Genomic DNA, 16,725 nt, shown 5'->3' with positions numbered 1-16,725 from the left:
ATTCAACCTGTAACTATTTGTGAATTTGTGGTGTTTGCTGAATAGCTTTTGATCAAACTGACAAAATCAAAACATTTCGGTTTGACCAGACTAAAAAAACCCCAAACACCTGTTTTTATTTTGAGCATTTTGACAAAAACAAATGAGTAAATTAAAAAAAAAAAAAAAAATCCTAGGGGGTGGAACAAGACCTCTTAAAACCTTTAGTCCAGTAGTTAGGGTACTCTCTTTGGGATGTGGGAAACTGTGCTTCAATTCTTCCCTCTGCCAGATGTGGAGAAAAGATTTGAACATGGGTCTCCCACGCTGCAGGAAAGTGTCGTAGTAACTGGGTTTTGGGATAATGTGCATAGGTTAATAGACTCTAGGTCAGGAGTGGGCAAACTTTTTGGCCCGAGGGCCACATCTGGGTATGGAAATTGTATGGTGGGCCATGAATGCTCACAAAATTGGGGGTTGGGGTGCGGGAGGGGGTGCGGGCTCCAATTGGGGGGTGCAGGCTCTGCAGTGGGGCCAGAAATAAGGAGTTCAGGGTGCGGGAGGGGGATCCGGCTGGGGGTGCGGGCTCTGGGGTGGGGCTGGAGATAAGGGGTTTGGGATGCAAGAGGGTGCTCCAGGCTGGGACCGAGGGGTTTGGAGGGTGGGAGGGGGATCAGGGTTGGGGGTGGGGGTTGAGGCACGAGGGGAGGTCAGGGGTGCAGGCTCCAGGCGGCACTTACCTCAAGCAACTCCCGGAAGCAGCGGCATGTTCCCCCTCCGGCTCCTATGCGGAGGCTCTGCGTGCTGCCCCGTCCGCAGGTGCTGCACCTGCAGCTCCCTTTGGTCGCGGTTCCCAGCCAATGGAAGCTGCGGGGGTGGCGCTTGGGGTGGGGGCAGCATTCAGAGCTCCCTGGCTGCCCCTACACATAGGAGCCAAAGGGGGGACATGACGCTGCTTCCGGGAACCGTGTGGAGCCATGGCACGCACGGAGCGGGTCAAGCCCCCAACCCCGCTCCCTGGCTGGAGTGGGGCAAACCCCCGACCCTGCTCCCCGGCGGGAGCTCGAGGGCTGGATTAAAATGTATGAAGGGCCAGATGCAACCCCTGGGCCATAGTTTGCTATCCCCTACGCTAGGTTGTTGAACAAGACTTCAGAAAAGAAACACAGCCTGAATTCAGACATGGATTTACGAGCTGAAATCTTCAGCACCGTGGGGGGAAATGCTGCTGCCAATCAGCACTGCAGTGAGTGAGTTGAACAGTTTTGTTCAGCACTTTAACTGCTGTCAAATGTGCCACAACCTTCCTTTGCCACAAATTCCTGATTCTACTGCTGTCTCTCAGGTCTTTTTCCCTATTAGGCCCGGTGCTGTTGGCAGTAAGTAGAACATGGCTTCAGTTGCCACGGAAGGAAGATCTGTTGCTTTTTTTAGGTTGAATTGTTAGTGGATTCACTCAGATAAAATATTTGGGTGAGAGGACGTCTACAGTAACCAGTACAACTTATGTTGCTTTTATAGGAGCGAATGTCCATGCTACAACAGCAACAGGAGACACAGCTTTGACCTATGCCTGTGAAAATGGACATACTGATGTTGCAGACGTATTGCTTCAAGCTGGTGCTGATTTAGTAAGACTTTTCATGTGTATCTTGTGCATGAAAATATTTTAACTGCAAACTTAGCATTTACTTTTACCTTTCTTACAGAAAAAAAGTTATGTGCTTAATATAAAGCAAGAAGAATGCTTTGCAAGTGTTAAGATATGTATACATTGGTGGTACTAGTCAAAAGGAGGATTGAAAGCCTGCAACATCTGTCCCAGTTACTTTAAGAGGAATAGCACTAAATATTAATGCATCCATTAGTTAAATACTTAACTAATTCTTGGATTTTGTAATAGTTCACTCTCTTGCCCTTGGCAAAATGCACCATGGGGCTCATTACTCTGCAAGGTATAGTTTTTGTCTATTCTTTTAGTTCTGCCAGTCTTATTCTTCATTCATGTCCCAGAATCCTGAGTTTCGAGTACTGGATTAGAAATTTTTGGGACTACTTCTCTCTGCATTTTAAACTTCATAGGCATTAACTGCTTCTGCCCATTTATATATATATATATATATATATTTTTCTTATTGATCTTTGGACACTTTCTATCATTTTGGTATTCTTTCTACAGCACAGCTTTCAAAATTTAGACTAAATGTGCAACAAATGCCTTCCCAAAGGGCAGAGTATATTGGAATTTTATACCACATCCCTGCTTCCACATCCTAGTAAATGTCTGTTTGCCTTCTAGGCCACTTCCATGGTTTTCCCATGTTACTCCTGGGTTGTGTTTTGTTGTGTTCTGCATAGTATGTCCATTAAATAGTAAGTTAGGTTGCTGTTTTGGGTTTATTGGTGATTGCTGCTGCCAGTCAGCTGGAGGCTTAAAATTCCTGCTTCAGTGTACCTGCCAGCTTCAGGGATCTAACCATTAATTTTTTTTAAGTTGTGTTCAAAACTTAATTATCGTTTGCTTTTAATAGTCCTTCTGAGGAGCGCTAAAGCATTCTTGTGGATCTTCCACCCTTGAACCTTTTTCAGTCTCCATCTTTCTAGGCTGGGGCTGTCTTTGGAGTCCATCAGCACTGCTTTTCTTGCATTTCTTCAATAGGTTTAAGGTGTTAGCTTTCTCCCTCTCCCACTGCCTATAGCTCTTTCACTAATTTACAAGTAGCTCAGGGGATTGGAAGCCTGAACTTCACTCAGTTTCTGAACTTTATTTATAGTAACCTGTTGAATCTTTGAAATTGAATTTCTTAAATTGTCTCTCACTACAACACAGCCACACTGATTGTGGGAGCTACTTACATTGACTTACTTGTAGAAAAACAGTATTAAAAGGTATGTAAAGAGTATCATTACAATAACTTGAGTCTACCAGTCTTCAGCGTCCTTATTAAGCTGCTTAAACAACCACTTAGATGCTTATTGAAGCCCATGCTTAAACAGCAGTTTTAAAATTACAGTTGTTTAAAAAAGGTAAACTTAAAGTCATGGCTGTGATGCTGCACTAGTGAATTACAAAAGCACTGTTCTTTTAGAAAGAAAATTTAGTTTCAGACCACCTCAGTTTTCATAGGCAGTCCAGGCTTTTTCTCTCAGCAGCAGAGGGAGACCACATAGGGACCAGCACTGAAGAAATGGAGGTTCCTTACCCACAACTTGAGGTTCTTTGAGATGGGTGGTTCTTATTTGTATTCTTCTACCCACCCTCCTTCCCCTCTGGTTTGGATCCTATTTGATTCATGGTAAGAAAACTGGAGAGGTATTGGTCCATACCACCCTTTATACCCTCTTTTTGGAGTACAAGGAGGGCAACAGCGCATGCACCGACCACTGTACGCTACTTGCTACAAATTTCAGGTCTCAGGCACGTGGCCTGCATTCTAGAGCCCTGTGTGGATACAAAATTTGTATCCACATCCAATCCGCAAACATGGTCAGAATATGGGGAGAGCATGTGCTCTTATAGTAGGGATAAAGGAGAGAAGACCGAACTGGGGGCGGGGAATCAAATCCATATCTCAGATGTCTGTATTCTAATGCAAGAAGTATGGGGATTAAGCAGGAAGAACTCAAAATGCTAGTAAGTAAACACAACTATGACATAGTTGGCATCACAGACTTGGAGGAATAATACACATGACTGGAATATTGGTATAGAAGGGTACAGCTTGCTCAGGAAGGACAGGCAGGGGAAGAAAGGGAGAAGGTGTAGCCTTGTATATAAAAAATGTATAGACTTGGACTGAGTTTGAGATGGAAATAGGAGACAGCCTTGTGGAAAGTCTCTGGGTAAGGTTAAAAGGGGTAAAAACAAGGGTGATGTCATGGTAGGGGGTCTACTGCAGACCACCTAACCAGGAAGAAGAGGTGTATGAGGCTTTCTTTAAACAGCTAACAAAATCATCCAAAGCACAGGACTTGGTGGTGATGGTAGACTTCAACTACTCAGACATCTGTTGGGGAAAATAACACAGCAGGGCACAGATTATCCAACAAGTTCTTGGAAAGTATTGGAGACAATTTTTTATTTCTGAAGGTGGAGAAACCTACTAGGGGAGAGGCTGTTCTAGATTTGATTTTTGACAAATAGGGAGGAACTGGTTGAGAATTTGAAAGTGGAAGGCAGCTTGGGTGAAAGTGATCATGAGAGTTCATGATTTTAAGGAATGGTAGGAGGGAGAACAGCAAAATAGACAGTGGATTTCAAGAAGACAGACTTTAGCAAACTCAGGGAGTTGGTAGGTAAGATCCCATGGGAAGCAAGTCTAAGGGGAAAAACAATTGAAGACAGTACGCAGTTTTTCAGAGAGACATTATTAAGGGCACAAGAGCAAACTATCCCATTACGTAGGAAAGATGGGAAGTCTGGCAAGAGACCGCCCTAGCTTACCCAGGAGATCTTCAATGATCTAAAAATCAAGAGTCCTACAAAAAGTGGAAACTAGGTCAAATTACAAAGGATGAATATAAACAAATAAGTTTGTAGGGACAAAATTAGAAAGGCCAAGGCACAAAATGAGATCTAACTAGCTAGAGACAAAGGGTAACAAGAAAACATTCTACAAATACATTAGAAGCAAAAGAAAGACCAAAGACCGGGTAGGCTTGTTACTCAATGCGGGGTGGGGGTGGGGGGGCAGGGACAATAATAGAAAATATGGAAATGGCAGGGGTGCTTAATGACTTTTGTTTCAGTTTTCACCAAGAAGATTGGTGGTGATTGGACATCTAACATAGTAAATACCAGGGAAAATGAGGTAGGATCAGAGGCTAAAATAGGGAAAGAACAAGTTAAAAAATACTTAGACAAGTTAGAAGTCTCCAAGTCACCAGGGCCCGATGAAATGCATGCTAGAATATTCAAGGAGCTGACTGAGGAGATAGCTGAGCCATTAGTGATTATATTTGAAAAATCATGGAAGATGGGAGAGATTCCAGAAGACTGGAAAAGGGCAAATATAGTGCCCATCTATAAAAAGGGAAACAAGGACAACCCGGGAAATTACAGACCAGTCAGCTTAACTTCAGTACCAGGAAAGATAATGGAGCAAATAATTAAGTAATCAGTTTGCAAACATCGAGAAGATAATGTGATAAATAACAGTCAGCGTGGATTTGTTAAGAAGAAATCGTGTCAAACCACCCTGATAGCTTTCTTTGACAGGGTAACAAGCCTTGTGGATAGGGGGATAGTATTAGATGTGGTATATCTTGACTTTAGTAAAGCTTTTGATACTGTCTCACATAAGTCTCATAAACAAACTAGGGAAATGCAACATGAGAAGTGATCTCTCTCCTGCCATCCCTCTCCACCCTCTGACAAACAGAGGCTAGGGACACCATTCCTTACCCAACCTGGCTAATAGCCATTAATGGACTTAACCTTCATGAATTTATCTAGTTCTCTTTTAAACCCTGTTATAGTCCTAGCCTTCACAACCTCCTCAGGCAAGGAGTTCCACAGGTTAACTGTGCGCTGTATGAAGAACTTCCTTTTATTTGTTTTAAACCTGCTGCCCATTAATTTCATTTGGTGGCCCCTAGTTCCTATATTATGGGAACAAATAAATAACTTTTCCTTATTCACTTTCTCCACACCACTCATGATTTTATATACCTCTATCATATCCCCCCTTAGTCTCCTCTTTTTCAAGCTGAAAAGTCCTAGCCTCTTTAGTCTCTCCTCATATGGGACCTGTTCCAAACCCCTAATCATTTTAGTTGCCCTTCTCTGAACCTTTTCTAATGCCAGTATATCTTTTTAGAGATGAGGAGACCACATCTTTATGCAGTATTCAAGATGTGGGCGTACCATGGATTTATATAAAGGCAATAAGATAGTCTCCGTCTTATTCTCTATCCCTTTTTGAATGATTCCTAACATCCTGTTTGCTTTTTTGACTGCCGCTGCACACTGCGTGGACGTCTTCAGAGAACTATCCATGATGACTCCAAGGTCTCTTTCCTGATTAGTTGTAGTTAAGTTAGCCCCCATCATATTGTATGTATAGTTGGGGTTATTTTTTCCAATGTGCATTACTTTACATTTATTCACATTAAATTTCATTTGCCATTTTGTTGCCCAATGACTTAGTTTTGTGAGATCTTTTTGAAGTTCTTCACAGTCTGCTTTGGTCTTAACTATCTTGAGCAGTTTTGAGCTACTATAAGGTGGGTGCAAAACTGGTTGGAAAGCAGTTCCCAGAGAGTAATCATCAGTGGTTCAGTCATGCTGGAAGGGCATAACGAGCAGGGTCCTGCAGGGATCAGTCTGGGTCCGGTTGTGTTCAATATCTTCATCAATGATTTAGATAATGGCATAGAGAGTACACTCATAAAGTTTGAGGATGATACTAAGCTGGAGGGGTTGCAAGTGCTTTGGCAGATAGGATTAAAATTCAAAATGATTTGAAGAAATGGTCTGAAGTAAATAGGATGACATTCAATAAGGACAAATGCAAAGTACTCCACTTAGAAAGGAACAATCAGTTGCACACGTACAAAATGGGAAATGACTGACTAGGAAGGAGTACTGCAGAAAAGGATCTGGGGGTCATAGTGGACCACAAGCTAAATATGAATCAACAGTGTAACACTGTTGGGGGAAAAAAGCGAACATGAGTCTGGGATTATTAGCAGGAGTATTGTAAGCAATACTTACTTATTGTAAGCAATACTCCGCGCTGATTAGGCCTCAACTGGACTATTGTGTCCAGGTCTGGGGGGAGCGCCACATTACAGGAAAGATGTGGACAAATTGGAGAAAGTCCAGAGGAGAGCAACAAAAATGATTAAAGGTCTAGCTCTTTATGTTACTGAAGCCACAACCATTTCACTAAAATGATCGGACCACACACTTGCCAGTTTGTGATAAGCAAACACAATGTGACAAATGACCAAAATGTGTAATACCTGTTATTTGCTGAATGCTACACCATCTGTAAAGATATTTTCTTGCTGAGTCAATATTTTTAAAAAGAAAACTTAATTCCTGTTTTTTGTCACTTGCAACCAACCCACATGTATCCTCAGCAGAGTTTGAGCCCTGGACTTTCAGATCACTAGTTGAGACCTCTACCATTTGAGCTACAGTAATAGCTGTTCTCTGTTTGTATCAGCCACTGGAGAGGGAATGATACCCACTTTCCCAGTGGGTTTCACAGTTATTAGCTCAGAAGTAATAGAATGCTGAAAATCAGGACTCCTGGATTTTATTTCCTCCTCTGGGAGAGGAGTGTGATCTAATGGTTAAAGTAGTGGTTATAGATGGCCTAGCTAAGCACTTAGATTTGTCAGATTTTATTCTGAGCAGCAGTGTGTCTGCATGTCCTCATGGAACATAGCCACTATTTTGTTAAAACAATCATACTTCTCTCAATTTTTAAATGTGACACAAGCCATCAAAATGTGACCCATGAAAAATTCTATGGATGAGATTGGGTTCTGTGCCTGATGCTGCTAAGTGACCTTTGGCAACCTATATTATCTTATTCGTAAAATTACCTGTGTGATACTTGAGAAACAAGGTGGGTGAGGTAATACCTTTTATTGGACCAACTTCTATTGGTGGAAGACTAGCTTTCAAGCTTACACACAGCTCTTCAGATCTGGGAAAGGTAGTCAGTGTCCGCAAAATACAAGGTGGAACAGACTATTTAGCATAAGTAGTTAACGTGTATTGGAAGAGACTATTTGAGGTGAAGTGGCCAGTTGAAACCTCTGCAGTCATAGGACAAAAAGAGGGGTTAATGGGTTACAGATTGTTGTAATAAACAACAAATCCAGTGTCTGTAAGTCCATGATTTTTAGTGTATAGCAAGCTCCCAGGCTCGTGTTTTGAAGGTGTGCAGGTTTCCTTTGAGGCTGAAGATTGAGAGGTCAGATAAGGAGTGATTGCTTTGTGAAAAGTATTCACCCACAGGTAATATGATGTAATTGTCTTTTATTATTATTTTTTGTGAGAGTTCATGGTGATTGTCCTGTTTCACCCACATAATTGTTATTGGGGAATAAAGAGTACATCTACACAGCAAGTAACACCCATGGCTGGTCCATGTCAGCTGACTTGGGCTTGCAGAGTTGTAAAATTGCTGTGTAGGTGACCAGGCTCTGGGACCGCACAAGCAGGGAGGGCTCCCGAGCCTGCGCTCTAGGCCAAGCCCAAATGTCTGCACAGCAGTTTTTAGCCCCGCAAGCCTGAGATAGCTCACCCAGGCCAACTGTGGCCTTGCCACGGATCTTTTATTCCAGCATAGATATGTACCCTTAGTGCATTGGGTGAAGTATACCACATGTTGTGATAGGTATGTGTAGGACTCATGGATCTTGAAAGCTGTGTTGTAGCAGGAGAGATACTTCTGCAGATTTTGCATCTGTTACAACAGGATTTGGTGCTGCTTTGAGTTGGTATGGCTTGGTTTTTGGGGAGCTTGCTGCTGCTTCTGATGAAGCTGGAGAAGTTGGGGGGGGGTTATTTGAAGGCCAAAAGAGGTGGCTTGAGAGAGATTTTTCAGTATGTGGTCCGCGTCGAGTATGGGTTGTAATTGCTTAATGATACACCGTGTGGGTTCCAGTGTGGGGTGATAGGTGACAACTAGGGGGCTGTGGTTGGAGGGCTTTTTCCATATTGAAGCAGGTACTCGGAGGTATTTGAGTGGCCTGTTCCATGCTGCAATCTACTTCTCTGGTGGAATGTCCTGGTGTTTTAAGCGTGGTAAGCTGTGTATCCTGGACTTTCTCCTTGGTGCATATTCCGTGGTATCAGAGTGTTTGGCTGCATAAAACTGATTTCTTGGTGTGTTTGGTGTGGCTACTGGATCTGTGAAAGTAAGTGTGGTGATCTGTGGGTTTCTTGTACATAGCTGTCTCTAAAGTTCCACTGTTGAAGCTGATCGTGATGTCCAGGAAGTTTGATGCTGATATGGGAGTGCTCAATGAATGGATGGGTAGTGGTGGTTGGAGTTGTGGTGAAAATCTATAAGGAAGTTTAGCTCATCTGTCCAGAAGATAAAAACATCATTGATGTATTTCAGGTATAGCATTGGTTTTGTGGTGCATTTGTCCAGGAATTCTTCCTCAAGGTAGCCCATGAAGAGAGGTTGGCATGCTGGGGAGCCAATGTGGTACCCATGGCTGTTCTCATTGTTTGGATAAGATGTTGAATATAAAATTGTTATAGGTGAGGATGAAATGGATGAGTTTGGCAATGTGTTTGAGATGGATATGTGAGTGTTGTCCATTGTCTTGTAGATATTCAAGGCAGGCAGCAGTGCCATCACTGTGAGAGATGTTAGTATATAGGGAGGTGACATCCATGGTGGCAAGGATGGTGTTCTGAGGGAGGTTGTTAATGTTTAGAGTTTCTGGTGGAAACTGGTTGTGTGCTAGAGGACACTGACCCTTTATGTGGTCAGTAGCTTGAGGATGGTTTCTATGAGTCCTGATATTGCTTCATTAAGAGCGCCAAGGTTAGATATGATGGGTCTCCTGGATTCCCTTGTTTGTGTATCTTGGGAAACACATAGAAAGTTTGTGGGGGACAAGGTTGTTAGAGTTTCTCTTGGAGTTGAGCAGGGAAGGATTTGATGATATCCTTAGATTCCTGGGTTGTCTCTGAGCTCTTTATAGTAGGTGGTGTCAAAGAGTTGTAGGCTTTGTTAACATAGTCATCACAGTTGAGGACTGTGATGGAATCCCCATTGTCTGCTGATTTAATTGCTATCTGGTGGTTGGATTTCAGAGACTGTATAGCTGTCCTCTTGGCAGTGGCGGTGGGAGTGTATGGTGGATGTGATGTTTAGGGATTTTAGTCAATCAGTATAATGATCAAGTGTGTGGTTTTGTCTGTGGTGGGGTGTTTTCAGATTATTCTTTTTTCTTATGACTGTTGGTGGGGAGGTGGTAGTTCTGGGTGATATTGTTGTGAAAGAATTCTTTGAGGTGGAATCAGTAGTGAAATAATTCTAGTTCTCCACATATTACATCTCTACCCTGATATAACGCTGTCCTCGGGAGCCAAAAAATCTTGCCGCGTTATAGGTGAAACCGCGTTATATCTAACTTGCTTTGATCCGCCGGAGCGCGCAGCCCCACCCCCCCGGAGCGCTGTTTTACCGCGTTCTATCCGAATTCGTGTTATATCGGGGTAGAGGTGTAGTATGATGATAGGTTCTGTGATGGGGTAGAAGTTTGGTCCCTTGGAGAGTACAGTTATTTAGGCTCTGGTTAGAGGTAGTCTTAATAAATTGATGTTGGGTTGTCATGGGATGTCCGTGTGATGGGTCCTGGTGCCGTGGTTTCTCCCAGAGGTGGTGTTCTGTGGTTTGTGAAGTTGTTGCAATTGGTTCCACTTTGCTTTTGTGTTGGATGGCTGTCATCAGATTTTTGTAATAGCTGTTTTTGGTTTCTTGCATGATCTCCAGGTAGGTTTCCTGATTTCACCCCTCCTCCCCCATCTGTGTGTGGGAGTATGTGATGATTTCTTGTTTGAGGTGGTCTCTTACGGAGTATGAGAGTTGCAGGAGATGGTTCCTCAATTTTTTTGAGTCCTCCTACAGAGCTGCTCAGCATATTTGGAGTTGTATGTAGTGGTTAGAGGGTTATAGATGGTGAGTCCTCTGGAGATGTTTTGCTTCTTGCATTTGCTCAGGAAGTAACTGTTTTGCTTCCTTTTTTTTCATGTTGTGGAGTTTCCATTTCAAATGGCAGAATTGAATATCCTCCATTGTTGCTTGCAGTATTGTAGCCATGTTGGTCCCAGGATATTAGCAAGACAAGGTGGGTGAGATAATCTTTTATTGTACCAATTTCTGTTGGTGTGAGAGGCAAGCTTCTGACTTTACTCAAAGCTGCTCCTTCAAGTCTGGGAAAGGTACTCAGTGTCACAGCTTGATTGTGTATTTCCTGAGAGGTGGGTATGAGGCCTGCTGGTTCAAAATTAAGGACTGAAAATCACAGAAATACAAACAGTAGTGAGTGGCAAATGAGATTTTTATCTCCTGGCTCCTAACTCAGTTTACCTTCCTCTAAGCAGCTAAAAGTGCATTTTGTTGGAGATCTCTTCTCCTCCTAAACTGAGATCTTGATTTAGCTGAAATGCAGTACATTTGAGAGCCAGCCTCTTGACTCTCATTTCCAATGGGACTGAAGTCATAGGTTGCCCTCAGGGAAGATGCTGGCCCATATTCTTTATGATTTAGTAAGGAGAGTTAGGGAGCAGCAGCCAAGATTTCTGGGGAGAAGATACAAGCTGCATTGCTGTGCTCTCTGTAGCCTGTGTAGTTCTGCGCCTTCAGCAGAGACTACACTGTTCTGTAGAGCTGTGGCTGGCCCAGGGTAACAGGTGCAGCATTAGGGAGGATCCCCTGGAATGTGGGCACTTTTGTGCTGGAGTTCAGGAGGGTAAAGAGAGACCTGCAAGTAGCATAACATCCATCCTTCCTTTTCATCTCAAACGCCCACGCTTCCTCCAAACCATGGTACACTTGCATTTAAAAACCTAGGAAATTCTATAAACACCATGTTTAAAAGGGAGTAGGGTTGGTTAACTGATAGCCACTCAACTCAGACCCTAAAGGGTAAGGAAATGCCAAGCTAAGGGACACCTCTTAATCATACCCTAGTGCTTACACAAGTTTTCACTGACAGGTTCTGCACCATCACAGGGAAATTCTTTTTGCTTCCAATTGATAAGAAAACATACTACACATTAATTTCCCTCACACCATAAAGTAAATCCTTAATATCAACCTTATGTTTTCCTTAAATACATCACACTGCACACTTAACATTTGTATATATGTCAACCTGAGTTCTTGCTAACATTGTGTAGGTTGTAAGTAGGGCTTTGCATTATACAGTGAGGGAGATTAATATGTTGCTTTCAGTGTGAGGGACTGAAAAGTAATCGTGTTTTTTTGGTGCTGGTTCTAGACTATCTGGAGAAGACAATAGAGGATCCAGGGTTATTAGTAAGAATGTTCATGTTGTCTCTGTAACAAAAGAACTATAAGAGTGCGCCCAAAACACTGAAACTGAATTATTGCAGTCGTATTTTTGGCTGTGCTAGGTCAGTCTGTACTTATTCCAATGGTGCAGAATATGTGATGACTGGGTGTGACCAAGAAAGCATCTGGTAATTTGCACCAGTGGATATTGTGTGTAACTTCGACTAGCCACATGAGTCTGGGTGGCTTAGGTTGAGGCTATGATGGTGAAGAATTGCATTACTTGGTTTAAAGACTAGTTTTGTCCTCCTCAGGCTAATTCAGCTGGTGATGCTGACCAACTGAAATTGTAATCACCAGGTCTTCACGGCCAAGTATTAATTTTATTTATAGAATAAGATCCGTGAGTTCTTCTTTTTCCTTCCGCAGGACAAGCAGGAGGACTTAAAGAAGACTATTTTGGAGGGCATAGAGACGGCCAAGCATCAGGTGAGGTTGGCCTTTGATGCTTGTAAGCTAAAACCTCAAAAATAGATGTTCACAGCAAGCATGGCTTACGGCATCTAGATTTCATCAGAGGTGCAAAGACTTGCTATGTAGCATATTAAATCTCCATCATTGCTCTACTTATTTGGTTTCTTTCTCTGCAGTCCTTTGGCTTGATTTCTAATCTTTCTTTCTTAATTACTACCCTACTCCCTCCCTGTATAGGAAAGGGTCATTTTATTAAACCAGCTTTTCACAAATAGTGGCTACAATAAACTCTTTACAAATAATAGGATCACCATATCTCTATAGGGTCTCATAGTCTTCAGTTCTCTTAACCAGAAATCCATTTGGGTTTTAATCTGTGTTTTGTATCCACCTCATGAAATTTGTCTGTAGAGGACATGTTACTAACTTTTTTATAACTTTGAGTCTTGTGATCAGAGTTTAGTCTTGAGAATATTATAAAAAGGGGAACAAAATTAATAAAAAAAACTCACTCCAAATTTTCAGTGGGGGAGGGGTGGAGGGAGGACAAAAAAAAGTTCAAAATAGTTTTACTTAGAAATTCTTCAGAACAGTGCGGTAAAATATTTGCCCTCAGAGGACTTGAGTTTTTAGCATTTTCAGGGTAATTAGAACCCTCATAAATCAAAGGGTCTTGTTACAAAAGAATTTAAGAGATATCTGGTTCCATTCCTTATCAGATCCAGAATAAAATCCAAATCTTGTAACGAACATGTTATGTAGTTATATGTCTAATGATGGATATCTCTTTGAAGTTTGAACACAGAAGTCCACTAGAGCTCTTGAGAGAATATTTGTTTCATATTTATCCAGGAATAATTAAATTGGAGAGAGTTCAAGTAAGAGCTAAGAGAATGTCTTAGTGATGGACTATGGTCTATTTAGCTTAAAGAGAAGGTGAAAGGGTGACTTGATCAGTCTATAAGTACCTACATGGGGAACAAAAATTTGATAATGACCTCTTCAGTCTAGCAAAGATATAATAAGATCCAATGGCTGAAAGTTAAATCAGTGTACAAATTTTTAAGTGAAGGTAATTTACCAGGCAATTTTTGAATTAAGATTGGATGTTTTTCTAAAATAAATGTTCTAGTTCAAACAGGAATTAATTCAAGGAAGTCACGGGCTTTATTACATGGGAGATCAGACTAGTTTATCACATTGACCCTTCTGGTGTTGTAATCTCTTATAACATAGCTACAGTCTAAATGTGGATGTGTTTCGTTAATTTAATGATTGGCTAGTCAAGGATATCTTTTTCAGAAGGCTAACAAATATTTTACCAAATTATTGAAATCACAAAGTCTTGGTTTGGAATTTATATTGGCCCTGTTAGACACTTGATATAAAACCTCTCTCATAAGAGCCTAAGAAACTGAGGATGAAGTATCAAGGATAAGGGTGATATCAGCAACAACAATAATAAATATTTGGCCTATTGTTGCCAAGTCCTTGGAGTTTACTGCTAATACACCACAGTTTCTCAACCTATACCTAGATAACTCTAAGTAGTATCTGGTGTAGACAAGGTTTTATTGGTCAGTAGATCACTTCCTATAGAGTTCACATAAAATGCTATGTTGGCTTTTATAAGGTACAAAATGACAGCTCAGTCACCAGTAAAATGGTTTGATAATACTTCACATCCCAGCCCATAGTGGAGCAATGTGCTGATTAAAAAAAATTTAAAAAAACAAAAACAAAAAAACCCCCACATCCCTGCCCTGTTCTAAATTGATTCTTAGGACCTTGCATTTTTCAGAGACTGTCTGTGGCAGTAGCTTTACTTGTAGAAGCTATGTGTTTCAGCTGCTCATTACTGATCCTTTCTACGACAGATTATAAAGAAATGAGGTGATTTTTGAATGTGCACCCAAAATTCCTTCCAGAGATGCTATCTGGCTTCTGTCTTGGGTTAATATTTTCATCTACCGTCATGTCTATCCCCATGGCTCCTTGCTCCATTAATATAAAAATGAATTATATAAGATGGATTTTCTAACTAATTCAGTTGTATAACTTCTCTTGACAAAAGTAGGCTGAGAATCTACAGAAAAATAACTCATAATTTCTCTTTATTTTTGTCTGGCCATGTTAAAGCCTGTTCTGTTAATAGACATTGGTAATGAAAGCCAGTGTTGCAGTTTGAAATCTATAAATCCAGCTACAGGAGTCTCACTGCAGATTTACCAAGCATCAATGTGCGCTGCCTCTTAAGGTTTGGCCCACTGTCTAGATGCTGCATTGGCAATTCTGCAACACCTTTCTGAGAAGATTCTTTTAAGGAGTGTCATCTTTGGCATTACTTTGTCTTGTATTCATCACTGGGACACCTCAAGATGGAAACGCTATTGTAAATGCTTTGTGTTATAATCAGTTTCATGAGGGCTTTTTTACATCCTTTGAGCTAGTTTTGTGGGATAAAACTAATGTAGGTCAGTTATTTCTAGCACATGTGAGAACTCTAGCCTCATCATGCTCTGTATCTTATCACTCTATTTTGTTCTGTTTGAATTCTTTCTCATTTAAAAAAAATACCTGTTTTGCTTTTCCAGTAGGATATTTTTTTTATTTTACCCATTTGTTTTACTCCATTGTATGTTGCTTAAGATTCCGATAAGACATTTATGATTGCATCCCTCTTTCTCTTTACTCGCCAAAGTATGGATTTGTCCAGTGGGAGTAATTACATATTGGAGCTGCTATCTGATAGTTATTTGTAACCTACACAAATTCACCTCCCTTTGAAGTTAGGGTTCATTCTTTAGGTAGTTAGGGCTTCAATATTTGAAGCCTTTTATCAAAATAAACAGGCTATTGTTATTGAAACTGTTATAGATTATGTAAGCTCCCTGATAGCCCATGTCTGTTACTCCAAATAGAATGCAGCGTTGTAACCGTGTTGGTGCCAGGATATTAGTGAATCATGGTGCATGAGGTAATATCTTTTATTGGACCAACTTCTGTTGGTGAGAGACAAACTTTTGAGCTACACAGAGCTCTTCCATTTCTGGATGGGTGTCTATCACAAACCACAGCAATCAGACACACACATTTGGTAGTCTCAGAGGTAAGACTAGGGACTGAATGGGCATAGAATGTAGACTGCCTTCTCTCCCCTGGAGGTGACCATTCTCTGTTCTGGCTTGACCCATATATTGGGGACTATGTGGGCAATGTTTCTGCTGCTGCTATACCTTTGCTATGGCTAAATAGAGGGCTGAAGTTTCTACAGATGGCTGGCATCTTATAACTGCATTAAATTAAGTTAAAAAATAAAATGCATGCAGTGTTGGGTTTTCTGATAGAAAAGATGTTGTCAAAGTGAAGTTAAATGGGAAGAGCGACCGAAATGAGTAAGGAGTGACTACTGAAGAAATACAATAGATAAAATGAGTAGTTTGGCCAGATGGAAGGTAGGTGTGTGTGTTTGGTGCTGCAAGTATTTGAAGTTTGTAAACACCAAGGAGGATCAGGATTTGATTGCTTGAGGAAGTGGGGATTAATCAAACCAGTATATATAGAATAATTGCATGAAATTTAAGTAAAGGAAAATTTAGCATGGACATCAAGAAGTTTCCCCAGCAGTGAGATCTCTTAGACTCCCAAGCAAAGTACTAATAGTCTGTTGCTAACCATCTTAAACAAAACAAGACACTTGAATATACTACAGGACACAAACTTGCACTGTCTTGGAGTTGGAAAATTCCAGTTAACCTAACTTATTTATTTCTGAGTTCTTTGATTCTCATAGTATGGGGATTTTGAAACCTTGCATCAGGAATTGAGTTTGGACAACACGGTTTCTGCTCATACGTTGAAGTTTTGTGTATTTTAATAAATAGTGCATTGCATCCCAAAGTGCATTTTAAAATATGTTCACACAGTACAAATCAAATGAATTCTGCATGTGGAATGGAGGGGCAGCTGCTAATTGCATAACAGTTGCAGGAGGGAAAAATTGAGGCCAAAGCACCAGGGCAAACCCCAAATCTTAAAGAATATACTATTGGTCCTTGCATATGCATGCAGAGCACGCATTACTTTGATTGTTAAGGTCTCATAGAAAAGAGCCTTCCACAATAAACTCCGTGGAACTCAGTGTCTCTATGTCTGAATAATAAAGGACTGAGTAAATCTGTTTATAAATTGACTCTGGTAGTTGGAGGGAGTTCAGGTGTTTTCTGACTTGAGAATCAAATCTCTACGGCTTCCTCTCTTGCTCCATAGTATT

General features: G+C 41.2%; 1 protein-coding gene across 2 annotated transcripts in view; it reads left to right on the top strand.

Moving 5' to 3' along the window:
- ANKHD1 (ankyrin repeat and KH domain containing 1) overlaps positions 1-16,725 on the top strand; it is a 195,988-nt gene that overhangs the window by 105,890 nt on the left and 73,373 nt on the right. Inside the window, exons 8-9 of one of the 2 annotated variants that reach the window (XM_065410007.1) lie at positions 1,501-1,610; positions 12,408-12,512. In XM_065410007.1, coding sequence (XP_065266079.1) covers positions 1,501-1,610; positions 12,408-12,512 — 215 coding nt within the window. Of the gene's footprint in view, positions 1-1,500; positions 1,611-12,407; positions 12,513-16,725 lie in introns of those variants that run through there. The other variant, XM_065410006.1, reaches the window with a different exon arrangement.

Source organism: Emys orbicularis, chromosome 8 (genome assembly GCF_028017835.1).
Source record: "Emys orbicularis isolate rEmyOrb1 chromosome 8, rEmyOrb1.hap1, whole genome shotgun sequence".
NCBI classification, from domain to species: Eukaryota; Metazoa; Chordata; order Testudines; family Emydidae; genus Emys; species Emys orbicularis.
This window is presented reverse-complemented; position numbering and strand designations above follow the sequence as displayed.